The 13,957-nt window shown below is 46.6% G+C and overlaps 1 protein-coding gene across 2 annotated transcripts in view; it reads left to right on the top strand.

Moving 5' to 3' along the window:
- The window catches only part of LOC117412150 (glypican-3-like), a 61,204-nt gene extending 51,930 nt beyond the window's left edge, over positions 1 to 9,274 (top strand). The window contains exon 7 of one of the 2 annotated variants that reach the window (XM_058989442.1): positions 6,885 to 9,274. In XM_058989442.1, the coding sequence (XP_058845425.1) occupies positions 6,885 to 7,057 (173 nt within the window). In that variant the 3' untranslated portion in view covers positions 7,058 to 9,274. The remainder of the gene's footprint in view (positions 1 to 6,884) is intronic. The other variant, XM_034903787.2, reaches the window with a different exon arrangement.
- The last annotated feature ends 4,683 nt before the right edge of the window (positions 9,275 to 13,957 follow it).

A 13,957-nucleotide genomic window follows, 5' to 3' on the forward strand; every position in this document is an offset into this window, starting at 1 on the left:
CTCTCCGGCTGCAACATGTGCAGTAAAACCTGGCCCTCTCTCCCTGTTAAACAGCTCCAGTCTTCATTGGCTTGAGTCAGGGCTGTAAATCACAGGGGATCAAAGCGGTGCAGGGTTAGCTGTCCCCGCTTAACCTCTGGAGAGCACCTGTATCCGCTCGTTTGAACCCAGGCGGAGCGGTGGGGATCACAGCAGCAGCAGGGGCAACGCAGCTCTTTGAAAACCCACAGGTGCCGTTCACTAATTCTAACTGGGTATTATTAGACCCCAGCCGGGGAGAGAGGAGTATAGCCTCGGGACCCAAGTTAGTACACAGATCAAAACAGAGTCGCGGGTTTAACAAAACAAAATAAAAACCGATTGCTTTTCTAACAAGCTAATGAAAATAATACAGCTGGAGCGAAGCAGACAGCGGAAGAACACGCTCTGTGATGTTCAGGGTCTGTTAGCTGATGGATCGTACACACAACGTGTGCAACAGCAAGGCTTCTAATTGCCCTCAGATTGCATTTGGAGTGCTTTAAGGGGTAATTACCGCCCCTTCAAACGCGTTTTAAACAGGCCGTAATGTTTCAATGAATCTTAGCAGAGAGTGTTGTTGTTTATCAGCAACTTCAAAGGCGTGTGTGTTGCAATAGCACTTGATGTCGTGCAGTGGGGCCTGCAGTAAGGCTAGACACCCCCCCCCATTTGCATTCTGTAGCTTAAAATACTAACTTCCAAACTCCCTGCTGACACTGCATTCATATAGTTGGTTTTAAAATGGGGTAGCTACCTCCTGTGAATGCTGGGCTGCCCCTCACCCCCACACCCCCACTCGGGTACAAGGAAACGAGTCTGCTTCAGCTTCCCATGGTAAAAGCATAGCAAAGCGTAGTGAAGCACAGGGAAAGCGTGGTCAAGCATGTTAAGAAACATCTTAAGCGAGTCGATGTGGAGTGTTATTCCTCTGGCACGTCATTGCTTACTGCATGTCTTTACCCTGATGTGTTTCAGAGCCAGGGAGGGGGGTCGGGGTGATGTGTTAACTGCATGACCTTTTATTTCCATCCAGCTAAAAAAAATAAGAATAATTGAATCCTGCTGGGCCTGCAGTTCAGTCTGGAGTGTCGTAATGAGAAGAAGAAAAGAAAACGCTTTCGTGTTTATTTGTTTACTGCGTCTTGTCTAACGAGAGCAACACCATGTTCTTCCCAGGGATAGTCTGAGCAGTGAATCAGGAGGTGGGGGTCGAGGGAAACCTAACCCACACAAAGTTGCTGCTCTCTTAGCCCCCTGTGGGACTCTGCTGCAGAGCAGCTATCCCGCTGCCATTTCTTCCCACACTTAATCAAGGGAAGCGGGGCGGGGTCCAGAGGGCAGCAGTGGTAACACAGCCTGTTCTAATAAAGCCAGACTAGCTGGAACGACCTTCCACTTTGTGAAAACGCTAAGCTCCCTGATAAGCGCCAGTTTAAACTGCCCCTGTACTTCTGCAAGATTCAGTCAGTCAATGTTTGAATAACGCTTGTTTCTCGTATTGTGGCGCTTTTAAATTGCAGATCGTCTGTATTTGCAGAGTATATGCAGCACGGTTACATGCATGAACGCGTGCCCTTTGAGGAATGTGGCGTTGTTTTTTTGCAACCAGTCGCCTAGTAATCAGATCAAAAAAAATATCCTGCCTGTGCCTTTATAACAGTGAACTGGGTTACATTGGAACGCTTATTACCACGCTTGTACTGTGCTTTCCCACACTTTACCATACTTTTCTGTGCTTGATAAAAAATAAAAAATAGTCAATCGTAAACTCTTACATAAATTCCAAAATACTTTAAGCTGCCAATTACTGCTGAAGGCCTTGGCTGAGATGTTTGCCTGGTTGAGAGCGACTAGGCGCACACTGTGTATTAACCATGCTTTACAATACCCCTGCATGCTTTACCATACCCCTGCATGCTTACCTAGGCTTCAGCATGCTTTACCATACCCCTGCATGCTTACCTAGGCTTCAGCATGCTTTACCATACCCCTGCATGCTTACCTAGGCTTCAGCATGCTTTACCATACCCCTGCATGCTTTACCATACCCCTGCATGCTTTACCATACCCCTGCATGCTTACCTAGGCTTCAGCATGCTTTACCATACCCCTGCAATGTTACCCAGGCTTCACTTTTATTTACAATTTGAACATCAGAGTTGGTGTGTGTGAGTGTCTGTATTGGTGTTTCATATGAAATCTGCTGTTTTTCAGATCCTCTGCTCTACATTATCAAAGGGCTTGCTCAACTCCAAAAACACTTGGAAACTCAGTTCACAACATGCACTTCGGGTGCTTTGGGCAAAGAGAAATAAAGTCGTTTTTTGTTTTTTTTTAAAGTTCCTCTGCTGGTCAGTAAGGCAGCCGTAATCCAATAAGAACTGGATAACAAGCGGACACTCAGATAGAAATAAACAGTTTGTAAACGCTCTCCCATTAGCTTCCTAATTACAAGGGGGCACATTCAGTGTCATTGTTTTCTGTTTATCCAATTAACACACACATGTTTCAGAAGGGGGACCTCACACTGGTTAATCTCCTAACAGCGCCGTTACTTTTAACCTTAAAACAAAAGCCACTAGCAGCGTAACCCGAGGCCGCTTGTGTGATTTGTATGTGTAACCTGAGCACAAGGATCTCTGCTTAACTCAGCAGACTGAACACTGCCCCTCGCTGCAGCGAGACACGCAAGCAGAGTCTGGGACGAGGCCTTATTATTTATTCAAATGCACGGCAAACTGTCTTTCTTTCGCTAGTAAAAAAAAGAAATCAACTCAGTAATGAAATTAGACAAACATTTCTAGAGAAGTTCAGTGTCTTTTTTTTCCCCCTCAAAGTTGCTCTCCTAAATGTTTGTCTAATTGTAGTTTTTTTAATAGTGATGAACAGAGGGACATATGCTTGAAGAATTCACCCCGGTGCTGGAGTTTACTTTGGGTTTCTTTCTTTTTTTTTTTTTTTTTTTTGTAAAAGTAAACAAAATGAGATGAATACAGGGCTAGCCAGATAAGCAGGGGGCCCTTAAAAGGTATGCATGTGAAATATCAGAGTTATCTTATCAAATGCATTCTTTTCTGTTTAGTAGATTCACTTGGTATCATTTTCTGTTTCAGTCATCTGGAAGTTTAAAGCACCCCAGCAGTGTCAGTGGAGCTCTCAGAATCATGCAGGAGGACAGATAAAGGGCTGCTGTATGCACTGTGGTGCACCAGGTGTGCATGAGTGCTAGACATGATTCTGAGAGCTCAGATAAAGGGCTGCTGTATGCACTGTGGTGCACCAGGTGTGCATGAGTGCTAGACATGATTCTGAGAGCTCAGATAAAGGGCTGCTGTATGCACTGTGGTGCACCAGATGTGCATGAGTGCTAGACATGATTCTGAGAGCTCAGATAAAGGGCTGCTGTATGCACTGTGGTGCACCAGATGTGCATGAGTGCTAGACATGATTCTGAGAGCTCAGATAAAGGGCTGCTGTATGCACTGTGGTGCACCAGGTGTGCATGAGTGCTAGACATGATTCTGAGAGCTCAGATAAAGGGCTGCTGTATGCACTGTGGTGCACCAGGTGTGCATGAGTGCTAGACATGATTCTGAGAGCTCAGATAAAGGGCTGCTGTATGCACTGTGGTGCACCAGGTGTGCATGAGTGCTAGACATGATTCTGAGAGCTCAGATAAAGGGCTACTGTATGCACTGTGGTGCACCAGGTGTGCATGAGTGCTAGACATGATTCGGAGAGCTCAGATAAAGGGCTGCTGTATGCACTGTGGTGCACCAGGTGTGCATGAGTGCTAGACATGATTCTGAGAGCTCAGATAAAGGGCTGTATGCACTGTGGTGCACCAGATGTGCATGAGTGCTAGACATGATTCTGAGAGCTCAGATAAAGGGCTGTATGCACTGTGGTGCACCAGATGTGCATGAGTGCTAGACATGATTCTGAGAGCTCTGTCAAGGCCACATGATTTCTTCACACAGCAACCAGGATGTGACAACAGTAACAGAAAATGATACAAAGTGAATCTGAACAGGAATGAGAATGCATTCGTTTAATGACTCTTATCTTTCACACGCGTACTGTACAGCAACATTTTGTTTTCCATGATTACAAAACTAGTGTAAACGGTATAATTGTGGACCAGCATATCTATTGAGTGTTATGAATAAATATTTGTAACAGGGCGGAGGCTGGGCGTGAATCAGCGACCCCGCGCACCTCAAGCAAGCTTCTTAACCACCATGCAAAAGAGCCGGGCTCGTCTGCAGAGTCTCACACAACACTCCCCGTCACACAGTCCTTGTTTACAGTGGTTCACTCAGGGTGGGACCCTCACTGCTGTCAGCTTTGAGGACAGAAGCCAATTTTCCAGGCTAGTTCTGAACATGAGTCTTTATTGTTTACACAGAGCTGAGCTGTAGTCATACTTGATGAAAAATTGGACATGAAAGAAGTGTATGAAAAAAGTCAAAGAAGAATGTTAATAAAGAGAACATGGAGCATCAGACAGTAAACAAAGGAAAAGAAGCCACCCGGCCTGCGAGGAGATGTTTCTTTTCAATTATTAATAGGAATGGTATTTTCTGTTTACTTATGTTTCTGTTTTAGTTGAGAAAAACAAGCCCCTGGGAAGAAGAATTGAAATTTGTTAAACGCAATAAAAGAGGAGAGATGTTTATCCAATGAGCCCAGCGGAAGAGTGTTCTTTATCCCTGCATATTTCACAAACTTTAATATTGCTCGGCATTATTAATATGACTCACATTAGTAATGTCATTTTTCATAACTCCGTACTGGACAAATTGTACCCTTCCTATTGTACCTTTATAAATGTTTCCCATAGTAAAAGCATAGTCAAGTGTAATAAAGCATGATAAAGCATAGATAAGCATTGTAAAGCACAGAGGTATGGTAAAGCATAGGGAGGTTTGGTAAAGCATATTAGAAGCATGGTAAACTATAGTAAATGCACAGCGACTGATCTTAAATCGCACGCTGTGGCTGGGGCTCACTGGAATTCAGAGAAGCATCTTGAACACGCGGGTCTGGATTTATCACGGGCTGTACATCCCCAACTCATTCAGACCGCTGGGTTCAAACTTGGCTTTTTAATGCCTTCCGAAAAAAAAGCCTGCTGCTCAGAAGCTCACCCTTCATCCGTTAACAAGGACCATGAAATAGAAATAATGAGACGAGTCCGAGGGACACGTGGAAAGAGAGAACAGCGTGGAGACGCGCTGCCAGCCCCCGGGGCCGTGGGGGAGAGGGGGAAACTGAGTGCCGCCGCGCTGCGGTAATGAGTACTTTAGTGACTTAAGACCTAATTAGGTTAAAGGCAGGGAGAGTGCTGCAGGGCGTGTGGGGGCCACAGAGACTCAGGAGCGATCTGCAGGGCACACTGGGCTGGGAAAGGTCAGGAATACTGAAATTCCCTTCTCAGAGTTTATCACAGTAAAAGCATAGCACAGTGTAATGAAGAAGAGGGGGAGCATGGTAAAGCACAGAGACACAGGGTGACGGGATGCTGCAACAAGACTCAAACAGAACTCTAGTGTCGAATAAATCATTTAGAAAAAGGGCAAACAGAAATTAACCAATTAAGTACCAAATTGAAACACAGAAAAAATTAGAACGCAGGCTGTATTTATGTAATTTGATAGATTCTAAGTAAATATTTCTTCAAAGACAAAAATGTAATTCCTTAGTTTTGGCTACAAACTGCTGCGTCCAATTCTGAAGCCCGTCAGGTCGGACGTTCCAGTAATCAGAACATTGAAATTTCACAGCGGTTAGGAATCTCAAGTAGAAAAGGGAGGTTTATCATCACTGCAGGCTGGAAAACACCAAGAAGCGTGTGATGTTTAGGCTTCAGTTTCTGATTTTATATTGAAGTGTCATCAAAGCATCAGAAGGGATATATTTGCTGAATCAACAGTTACATTTAGACCTAACTTTTGCGGTTAACAAAATTAGAGTAAGTTAAAGAGAAAATGAAAATGTTACAAATGTTCCAAAAAAATGAGGACAGAGGCACCTAAAGGGCTAATGAGGAACAACTTTTTGTAGCCATTACAGTTTTTTTGTTTTTATCATTCAGGAGAAATGGTGCAGTCTTTTGTGCTGGGGCCAGAGTTTAGTCAATATTTGCCAGATTGCTCTGCTGTTTCCCTCTCTCTCTCTCTCTCTCTCTCTCTCTCTCTCTCTCTCTTTCTCTCTCTCTCTCTCTCTCTCTCTCTCTCTCTCTCTCTCTCTCTCTCCCTTGCCCTGCTTTGTCCTCCAATGCAAAAAACAAAAAGCAATGAAAACAACCTTCTTTTGTGGTTCTTTATCAGCACTTCATTCCTCCCTGTTTCAGCCCTTGCTTTGAACCATGGCTTTCTTTTTCCAGCCGTGTTAGAGCGTCCCAGGTAACCTGAGATGCTGGGCTCGATCACAAAAGCTTTGTCTCAGCAGTTATTTAAAGAGAGTCTGTTTTGATTCATGAAACGTTTTGTTTGCATGGAGCTGTCCTCGACTGTTAAAACCAGGACTAACAAGACAACCGCTCCTAATGAATATCAAACTTTAATTTATCCACTTCAGAAGATCAATAACTCGCCAATTATTTGATATCTTGTATTTTCTACTTTGATGTATTGTTTTCTTGTATTATATAACTTGGCTGATAATTGTCCATACTGTCAATTATCCATATGTTTCATTTATCATTGTTAAGCAGAAAAGAAAAAAAAACTGTAAAACATACATTTAAAAAATGAACTGCAGTAAAATGAATTGTGCTCTTTGTTTCATGGAAAATGTATGTCTAATTCTTCCATATTTTGGGCAGCTTGCCACTCTAATTATGCCTCCTCTCTTTACAGAGTTAGCAGACGACCTGGAAATGGATGACATCATTTTCCACAAGCAGCTTCTGCCTCCCCACCAGGGTAAAGAAGGCCTGGGGTCGCGACCTCTGCCAGGGTGCAGTGCCCGGCCTGTCTCCTCCCACCTCGCTGCCCTCGCTGTCTCACTGACTCTCCTCGGATCCCACTGACCGACCCTGTGAGCTCGGACACTTGAACACTCGGGCCCATCGAGGGGCCACACCACCCAGTACCTCCCAGTACCACCCAGTACCTCCCAGTACCACCCAGTACCTCCCTGTACCATCCAGTACCTCCCAGTATATCCCAGTACCATCCAGTACCACCCATTACCTCCCAGTACTTTCCAGTACCCCCCAGTACTTCCCAGTACCATCCATTATCTCCCAGTACCTCCCAATACCACCCAATACTTCCCAGTACCACCCAGCTTGTAAATAACTGTGCTGTCAGCGGCTTCGTGTTGTTACTGTGCTCAGTGTTACTTTTGGCAAAACTTGAATCTTGCAGGGCTGGAGGCAGGATTCCTTTTCACTGCTTGTAGGTTTGATCCAGCCGTTTCACTGTTAGCACTCTGTGCTTGAGTGTGAGCAGGGGGTGTTCATGTCAGGACCGCAAGCAGAGTGTAAAAGAGCCAGACTCCACTGCAGGAGTGGTTCTAGATCTTTCAACCTCACGACAGGAACGGAATCCAAAACGACCCTCCCCTTTTCTGTAACACAGAACTCACACACAAAAATAGTTTGCATTCCAGCTTAGTATATAGACATTATAAATGCAGATGCCTAATTAACTTGTAAAAATACCCCAGAAAACTCCAAATAAAATATCTATATGTACCAAAGTCCCGGGGAAACAGCAAAGACTCTGCCTTCCAGCCCTCGAGTTTTGCCTTGTCTTTCAGGGACATTCTTTAATGTATTGTACAGTGTTGATGTGTATACCTTGCTCACATCACCTCTCTTTGGATGTAGCTCACTGAGAATATACCACTCCCTCTTGCACAGGCAGGCCAGGGGGGTGCGGTGGCACAGCTTCGAACCAGCAGCAGTGAGTTATCACCCCAGCTGTTCCACTAACCCCCTCTGCTGAATCATCAGGATTTTAAGCAATACCTGGACTGGGGATGGGGGACTGCTGTTAATATACTGCAAGTTTGAATTCAAGTTGTATCAGGTGTTCTTGACAAAATATACGTCTGACATCTACTGCTGTGCAAGGTACGCGTAGTAAATTCACTCGGTGATGATGTCATCGGATTGAGATTATCACAGGATCATGTGCCTGGTAACCAGTACAGAGAGAAGAGCGGGCAGACCTTGTTTGTGTGTATAAATAGATCGGTCTCTCTCAGTCAGTTTTCTTCTACCCTAAAATACTGCAACTGCTACCTGGAGTTCTGGATTTGGATTCAGATCTGGGGTCAGGGATATTGGACAGCCATGTGGCCCATATTAATCTCAGTCTCATATATGATGAACCCTATACCAGATCCCCACAGCAGCGTGCTCTACCCAGGGGCAGCACCGCCCAGCTCTGCACCGCTGCAGTGTGCTCTACCCAGGGGCAACACCCCCCAGCTCTGCACCGCGGCAGCGTGTTCTACCCAGGGGCAGTGTGTTCTACCCAGGGGCAGCACCGCCCAGCTCTGCACCGCTGCAGTGTGCTCTACCCAGGGGCAGCACCCCCCATTTCTGCACCGCTGCAGTGTGCTCTACCCAGGGGCAGCGCCTCCCAGCTCTACACCATGGCAGCGTGTTCTACCCAGGGGCAGTGTGCTCTACCCAGGGGCAGCACCGCCCAGCTCTGCACCGCTGCAGTGTGCTCTACCCAGGGGCAGCGCCTCCCAGCTCTGCACCACGGCAGGGGGAGCACTGCAGCTGCAGCCCCGGTTAGGTCAGAGTCGTTACTCTTCTGTCCGTCTCTCTCACTGAAAATCAGAACCATCCTTTTAAAATGATGTGTTTTTGAAAAACTGAGTAAATGCCACAAAATAATAATACACATGGCAAAATACAATTTCCATTAAAATAATAATAATGATAATTAAAAACAGGGATTGCTATTGCTGATTGAGTCTTGTACTGTATATGAGCACCGGGGTGTAGTCAGTGCATCACTGTGGTTTGCAGTGAGCAGGAGAGATCATCTGTGGCTGGATGGCTGGATGTCTGATGAGTGGGTTCTGTGAATCTTGTTCTTCCTGCATGTCTGTGTGTACTGTATGTGTGTCTGGCTGTGTGGGACTGTGTGCATTCATCTCTGTAAGTATGCATGTCTGCGTGGAGTTGTGCACTACAGCAAACCCCCAGAGAGAAAATGCGCTTCACTCACAACAAGAGCTGAATTTATCTTTAGCGGCAGGCAGAGTTCCCAGTCTCCCACCCCTTCCACTCCTCCCATCCCTCTTCCCAGTTCCAGTCCTGCCCCACGACTGGATTCCCCATCTACTGTGGGATAAAGCATCCCCCCCCCCCCCCCCCCAGGGCTGCCCTACCTCTCCCCTCAATCACTGCTGCCCCCTACGGGCCAAACAGGCATCAATCATCCAGAAACGACACGAGTACAGCTGTGCTCTGCTCATTTTCTTTGACCTGCTCAGTCTACCTGTGAAATAGTGTCTACCAGCACCCCAGTGAAGAGCCTGCCTCATCTGCAGGCCTGCCAGCAGTGTGTGTGGAGGTGTAGGGATACCATGACCATCCAAGAAAATGTTTGTAACGGACGGAAATAGTGAAAGATTAACTTTGTGTATAAGAAGGGTGCTGCGTGGCAAGGAAATGCCTCACAGTATGAATGCAGATACAGCGATCCAAATCACACGCTTCATAGAACTGATAGCGCTCCGTCTAGAGAAGCAGGGATCAGTATCCGCAACTGTGTCATTATCTGTAGAGCAGCATATTTATAGCTGGGTTCAGAGAGTCCAGATACTGGACAGGCTGTCTCCAATCCCCTCCCTCCCTGTGGGTTAGAAAGTGCGTCAAACTGGCAGAGCAACTGGCGAGCAGGGGATAGACGTATGCTTGTTGGGGTGTCTGTGAATGCTGGAATGCCCCGTCCCAGGACAGCTGCGTGGACGGCCAGTCAAAGCCTGAGATTGAGTGGGAGCAGCAGGCAGCGGTTTGGCTTGGCCACCGTGGAACGCCCCTGATCCTCGCCCCCCCCCCCCCCCCCCCTTCAGCAGGGATTAACAGTGACAGAACCCAGCGGAACTGCAGCAGCCTGATTTATAACCCCCTGATTATGAAGGATGGACGCCCCTCTCTGCACTCCTCCAGTCTTCAGCACAGCTCTGCTTCATTAGAGTGCTGTATTGGTGGTGGGGTGGAAGATTACTGGGGTTGTATCTTGGAAGATTTGTAACTTCTGATGTTATGTCAGGCTAATTTTATGTATGTATTATTTTAAGAATATGTGCCCCCACTCAGGGTGTGCGTACCTCACTGCTTCCCTCCTGTCCGGATCCAGCGCACACACACAAACCAGAGACTTCGTTGATTTGAGGGGGGTTCCACTCCACAGTGTTCAGTGCTGTAGTGAAAGCAGTCCTGAAAATTCCTTTTAGAACCCTGACAGGCACAGCTTTCAGAACGCTGGATGAGGTCGTTCTCTTTCCCACCAGCAGGGGGTGAACCCTCCAGGTAAGCACCCAGAGGTCACATCTGATACTGGGAATCACTGAGGGCAGGGACACTAGACCAGAAACTAACAACTATCACGGTATCTGTAATGCACAGCAATGTTAGGCACGGTGTGCACGCACTGGAAATGCTGGGGTGTCACTTTGTGATGGGGTTCGGGGTGCAAGGAAGTGGGATTTAATCTACAAAACAGGCTGTAAGGGGGTTGCAATGTACTGTCAAGCAGTGCAGTATCATAACCATACAAACCAGTACTGGCAACCAACTCCCAGCATCATTCTCAGAGCAAAACCAGTTCCTGTCATTGCAGGAATGTCTAATGAATTTCTAACTGGGTATTGGCTGAAAATAACAATCTAAACAAAAGGGTTTTTAGAAATTAACACAGCATGTTACCCATAATTATACAACACTCAGTCCAAAGATATGTAGCAATACTAACAGAAATCAGTCACATTCCTTGACAAACTTTTCAACTGAAAGTCTCTGGCTTAAAGACTGGCTCTGAAGAAAAGGGTTTTTGCTGAAAGGTTTCCCCGAGGATTTCATTAGGTTCTTTAAGCATGTTAACTCACTTTGCTGTTAGCTGTGAGAAAACAAGAGTTAGTTTTGATCTCATATTTCTCAAGTCAAACCAAAAGATGGCATACCTAAAGTATGAGTAACGGTATAAACAGAAGTCATGTTATACACAGTGCAGGACTGGAGCCAAGCCCAGGGAAAATGGGACTTCAACCATTTAGCATGGGGTTCAGCAACTTGCTTTCCAATTGCTGTTGCAAAACTTGCGTAACTTTCAGCAATCAGTTATTAACCAAACAGACTTCTCAGTCCCTCATTGCATTGCTCTTTCATTACCTGTTTGTCAGGTAATTCCAATGTCTCTTTAGATGTTCATTTTGATGTAGCTGTGGCAGGGTGTTAACAAGGCCACTAATGTTACAGTCCTGTGGCTTGATTAACTTGGGCATGCCTTTTTAATTTGATCAAAGGGCTCCTAATGGTGAATAAATGCTAATCGCACCAACAGCACTGAATCAACAGGAATGGCAGTCTTATCTGTGAGTATGTATTGAATGTTAATCGGTGTTGTGTGAGATTAAACAGAGATTTAATTCAATCGTGTTGTTCTATGCTAACGGCAGGCTGATAGGAGAACTCCATGTCAAGGACCCAGCAGAGCCAGTGAGGACCCGTTAATCCCTCCACTGCTTTGGGGAGGGGGAGGGGTCTTTCCCCTGCAGGAAGGTCATTATGAGTCACAATGGAATCCAAATGCATGGCCCTGCTATTGGTGTACTTTGTCATACACTGTAGAGATTTGGATTTGATCAAAGCCTGGGTCCATTCCAGCCACGATCAGTGTGTTAGAATTCTGAGAACTGTAGCACTCTCACGATTGGCAGCAGTGAGAACCAATAGGCATCTTTACAGGCAGTCAGAGAGGCTAAGACATGGGCTTGCATGGAGACTGGCCCGCCCCCTCTCTCAAACCCTCATGATCCAGGCTGTACAGTCCCAGCTGCAGGGATAACCACATGACACCAGTTTGTACAAACGCATTGAAGAGACATGCTGTAAAGTGTATCTCATTTACTGTGTGACTCCAGATACACGCATCGCTTCCTATATCAATAGTTTATCCCCAGGTTGCAGAATGCACTAAGTGTGGATTTTGTGTGAATGTATTGATGGAGGTTTAAAAGCCTTCTATGTCACAGTCTATCTCCAGTTCTGACCTGCTAGATCGAGGGGAAAAGACGACAGACAAGTACTGAGCAGCTGAAACAGATCTGTCGAGAAGAGGGGCAAAATATATTCCACAGACATGAACAAGCTCTCCCATTGCCAAATCACCAAATCATCTGGAAGATTTCAAAGAGAACGCCTCACTCACACATTGACACACATGGACGCGCGCACACACACACACACAGTCTGGTACACACTGACACAGTGTCTCTGTCTCACACACACACACACACACACGCAGTGTCTCTGTCTCACACACACACAGCCTCACATTGACACACACTGACTCCCATCACATTTGCATGGCTCTCAGGTTTCACTTGTGTAATCTGGGAAGCTCAGGGACCCCAGCAGAGGAATTCCTGGCTACAATAGCGAAGAGAATGCAGCATTCTTGTGCAAACGACCCCCCCCCCCCACACACACACTCTCTCATGTTATCTACAAGTCTCGACTTGTTGACTGGGGCGGGGGGGAGGGCTTTACTTATAGATCCCCGGACAGCAAGCAACACCCATTTGTAAAAAATTAAATTAAAAAACATAAAGCAATTAAAATAAATAAATAAATAAATAAATAAAAACAAGCACATGTAACTCTGAGGTCCAGATTACAGCCGCTATCACTCACTGGACCTTGGCAGCTCATAACAAGAAAGTCTGCTTCTGAACATTTACCTTTTTTAGCACTTGCTTTGACCAGAACACTCCGGGGTCCAGACAGAGCTAAACCGCGTCAGAAAATGCATGTCTTGGTGACTCCTTCACTGCATGTCCCGGTGACACCTTCACTGCATGCCCCGGTGACACCTTCACCGCATGTCCCGGTGACACCTTCACTGCATGCCCAGTGACACCTTCACTGCATGCCCCGGTGACACCTTCACTGCATGTCCCGGTGACACCTTCACTGCATGTCCCGGTGACTCCTTCACTGCATGTCCCGGTGACACCTTCACTGCATGCCCCGGTGACACCTTCACTGCATGTCCCGGTGACTCCTTCACTGCATGCCCCGGTGACACCTTCACTGCATGCCCCGGTGACACCTTCACTGCATGTCCCGGTGACTCCTTCACTGCATGTCCCGGTGACTCCTTCACTGTATGTCCCGGTGACTCCTTCACTGCATGTCCCGGTGACTCCTTCACTGCATGTCCCGGTGACTCCTTCACTGCGGAACCGGTTTCAAATGCATCAATAAAATCACCACATGAAAACATCGAGTTGTGTTTCAGATGACTTCAGCACTAAGCTGAGTTTGAGAACTGGGACAAAGCACATCAAAGCCTGGCAGAGAAGCTCAGCTCAGTGATCGCCGCCGATTCCTGGGTTATGTTATGAAGCTCTGTGGCTTTGACCAGCTAACACGGCAAGTCTAACAGGAATCGGAAGCGGCCATCCACTTCTGGCTCTGTTGATTGTTCGGGCAGGTGTGATCTTGAAGGCATGTGTCGTTTGCATCGCTGTCAGGAATGTTCAGCACAGCCCCCAGTCAATGTGTCCAGTACTGCCAGTGCACCCCACCACCCTGGTGGACTCGGAGGCAGTCCACAGCTTTTCCAGCACAGCCACGGCAATGCAGGATGTAGCAGTACGTGGCTCAAAGCTGAACTCAGCGGCCCGTGCTGCTCATTGCAATAAAACAGGTACATCAGCTCTGAGACAGAACCGT

This window comes from Acipenser ruthenus, chromosome 16 (genome assembly GCF_902713425.1).
Source record: "Acipenser ruthenus chromosome 16, fAciRut3.2 maternal haplotype, whole genome shotgun sequence".
Lineage (NCBI taxonomy): Eukaryota > Metazoa > Chordata > Actinopteri > Acipenseriformes > Acipenseridae > Acipenser > Acipenser ruthenus.